This window comes from Lathyrus oleraceus, chromosome 6 (genome assembly GCF_024323335.1).
Source record: "Lathyrus oleraceus cultivar Zhongwan6 chromosome 6, CAAS_Psat_ZW6_1.0, whole genome shotgun sequence".
Classification (NCBI taxonomy): Eukaryota; Viridiplantae; Streptophyta; class Magnoliopsida; order Fabales; family Fabaceae; genus Lathyrus; species Lathyrus oleraceus.
Window position 1 is genome coordinate 316,926,560 of NC_066584.1, and position 3,542 is coordinate 316,930,101.

The window sequence follows — 3,542 nt, forward strand, 5'->3', positions numbered from 1 at the left end:
GTCCACCATGTTCATGAATCTAAAGGCAATAACACCTCAACCAATCAGGTCCATGACAGCCTGACAGACAAGTGCACATTGTACATACAGAATCTTGCATATCATTCACAAAACTCTATACAAAATAAATACAATACGTATATGGTATGTATCCACATGCGCTCTCACTTAGTATACTATGCAAATATACAATATAAAAATCGTAGGGGACAAGGCAATAATGATAGCTGGAAAATTGACATTTATTATAAGTCATGCACACGCTGGCAATAGACAAGTCACATTTTTTTTTCCTTAGAAAACAAAAAGTGGGTCATATAAACATCTTATATATTATTTCTTGTCCCTAACGAATTTCCACCTAATTTCTCATTCATATATAATACACATATAAGAGAAAAAAAATACAAAAGAAATAGCACAGACACATAACAATAATAATAATAATAATAATAATAATAATAATTGAACTCTTATTATTCCTATATTAGCCCCGATCTTACTCGAGCCCAATTTGCTTCCTTGGAACGCCAATACATGATCAACAACAAGAGGATTTTTGTCGGAACATGATAACGAGGTTTTCAGCTTCTGTTCTTGCACTTTTCCACTGCCCTTGGCGCTGTAATTTACAAATTAACCATAATAGTTTAATATAAGATGTTCTTACTTGTATAACCATAATAGTTTAAAAATGTATTTTGAGTTATAATTTTACCTAGCCCAATTGCCTCAGAGCCTTTCATTATTCGAAGGCGCTTGCAGGATTGAACAAACATTCTGAAATTGGTGAAGATGAACATTAAATTGATATTTAGATACATTAGTTATTGAAGTGAGATGAAAAAAGATGGAAACTTACTCCCAAGGAACATCGCCGACAAGCATCCAATCAGCATCTTTGTCTTCATAAGTTGGTACATAATCAGAGCCGTTCAAGAGGTCAATCAGTTTGCTTTCATTCATAAAGTCTTTGGTAACTTGGGACCCACAGTTGTCAATTGTGAAAGAACTAAACATTTTAGCCAGCGCATCTGACAGCTCTTGGTAGCTCTTGTACAAGTTAAGGTCTACCTTACGTAGATAAGGTGCACCATCCATGCTCACTTTAACAAATGCTCCATTTCCAACACTTGTGTTTTTTTCTGGTTCTGATTCATTGTTGCTCTTTTGAACATTCACTATGTTCTTTCTGAAGGATCTAACTGGTGGCCATCCCACAACTTGTGCTCTGCAAATTCAATATTCATGGTAATTAAATTATTAGAGAGAGAGAGACACGCACACAAAGGACATGGGCGTGTGTATGTGTGTAAGTGTGGACTATCATTTTCAACTTTTTTATCCTTTGAGAGGGAATTCATAATTTGAGTGGATAGAAAAAGTAAAGATTCCATGTGTCTTGTCTTTTTCCTTTGTCTACCCGACAACCAACCATGCCATCCGCAGAAGAAATCCAACTAAAATAATACTGCTTGCCAACCTATTCAGCCACCATTCATTATTCTATTTTTATTTTTATTTTTTATATTTTTCTTGCACATAATCTGGATAATATTTTTCAGATTTTCTTTTCTCCTCCACCTTTTCTTGATTCATTTCTACAATCCTGTCTACCTTTAATTCTATGAAAAATTATCCTCATTTTATTTATAGATAACTTTATTTTTTTAATTATTAAATTATCAATATATATAATAATATAATATTAAAACTAAATAAATTGATTATTTCAATGAATTAAAATAAATAAATTTTCTCTTATAAATAAAATTTGAATGAGCAACCTCTTGTCACTAATATAAACAAATTTAATTTTTTTTAGTATATTTAACATTTAATATATCTTGATTATATATGGACTAGATTTATCAATTGTCTAATGTATTAAAAAAATTAAATTTATTTATAATAATGATCCAAATTGTATGTATTAATAAATCTAGTGAGTTTCATTTTCTGATGACAGAAATTCATTTGTAATTAGTCAATTTTATCAAATTTATGAGTTTAATATAAACTAATTAATTAATTAGTATGAGAAAATTCAATAATAATTTCAAGTGAAAATCAAATTTTCTAGAAAAATTTAATTCTATTTGAAAACAACACAGTTTAAATATATAAAAGAAATGGTTTGGTCATAAAAGAAATAGTGACTCAAATAGTTTTCTAATTGTTCAAAACTCATTATTGACAAATTTTCTAAGAATATGTTCAAAAGCAATCACAGTGCGCATATATGATATACAAACAAAGTTCAAATCCTTGTTCAGCTTTATTTTTTGGTATAAATTCCATCTTCAACTTTATTCCACTCAATTTGCGAATATTTTTTCACAATCAAATTCGAACAATACCTTTAGAACACAGAACAAAACCACTAAATTTGTCCTATATCAAAAAATTCAAATCAAGTTGTAAGCGTGAATTCAGCCGAAAATTAAGCAGCAAAAAACTATAATTGCAAGTTGCAAACGTAAGCTTTAATCACAAACAACCTTCTAAACTAATTCAAACTTCTTTTATAAGCAACCTAATCAAACTTGTTAATTCATCTATCTATCTATCTAATCTTTTCAACTAATTACTTCAATTCAATAGATCTATGAACAAATTAAAACAATAAAAACTAAATTAACCTAGATTATCATCACTAAACTAAATGATAATTAAGAAATATTCTTAAGCAAAATAAAAGGTTTTACTTATCATAGAATAGAAAAACTCACTTAGCGCGAGGAGGTGCAGTAACTGTTGTTGAAGTTTTCTCTTTGCCTTTGTTTGCAGTAACAGAAGATATAGTTGAAGAAGATGAAACAGAATCATTACTTGGAGAAAGATTAAGCTTCAAATCCATATTAGCAGTTTCTGCGAAACCTCTCTTTCCGCAACTGCTTTTAACCGATGGCTCGCCCTGATCACTCACTGAGCCACCGGGAAGACCGAGTCGCAACTCGGTCTCTTCGAAATTTATCATGTTGTATTTGTCACGCTCAGCTTCTGCTACGCAAGTCATTTTCTCTTAACTCGCTTATCAGAAGAAAAAAACAAACACACGAATGTTAATTTTTTTTTTTTTTGGTGAAAGATGAAAGCTCAGAATATGAGAGTTTTGGAAATGGAGAAAGTTTTTTTTGTGCGCTTGGAGGATGGTTTTGGTGATATATCGGTGAAAGGGTGTGGGGAACCATATCGTTTGAGATGTCGACACGTGTATGTGTTTTGAACGGTTGGATTATTTGAGGATTGTCGGGAGATTGACGTAATCGATGATGTAATAATAAGAATGATTGTTTCTTTTTTATAGTGAGAATAATTATGGTTTGGGTAGTGGACATCATAGTTTGGCCGTGCCCCTACTTGCCTGCCTTTTTCTTTGCTACCCACCAATTAACAATTCTTTCTTTCTTTAATTGATGGAACCAACCAATGAACCATCGATACCTATAATTCATTACATTGTGCTACTACTTTCTCCCATCCCAATAATATGAGAAAAATATTCTTATTCAATTCCTTTCTTATAAGATTTTTACAAA

General features: G+C 31.0%; 1 protein-coding gene across 1 annotated transcript; it reads right to left on the reverse strand.

The window, feature by feature from the left end:
- Positions 1 to 221: 221 nt before the first annotated feature.
- LOC127091805 (auxin-responsive protein IAA16) lies at positions 222 to 3,143 on the reverse strand. The gene is made up of 4 exons (XM_051030516.1): positions 2,733 to 3,143; positions 863 to 1,231; positions 719 to 780; positions 222 to 622 (listed from the first exon to the last, which is right to left on the reverse strand). The coding sequence occupies exons 1-4, from the start codon at positions 3,017 to 3,019 to the stop codon at positions 585 to 587; spliced, it is 756 nt and encodes a 251-aa protein (XP_050886473.1). The 5' UTR covers positions 3,020 to 3,143; the 3' UTR covers positions 222 to 584.
- Positions 3,144 to 3,542: the final 399 nt, after the last annotated feature.

What these genes read in the sequence shown, in the direction of transcription:
- LOC127091805 (XM_051030516.1), bottom strand. Translation starts at nt 3,019, where the DNA reads ATGACTTGCGTAGCAGAAGCTGAGCGTGACAAATACAACATGATAAAT. An exon ending in ACTGCACCTCCTCGCGCTAA is followed by an intron (nt 1,232 to 2,732) that starts GTGAGTTTTTCT and finishes TTGAATTTGCAG; the next exon opens with AGCACAAGTTGTGGGATGGC. An exon ending in CTCTGAGGCAATTGGGCTAG is followed by an intron (nt 623 to 718) that starts GTAAAATTATAA and finishes TGTAAATTACAG; the next exon opens with CGCCAAGGGCAGTGGAAAAG.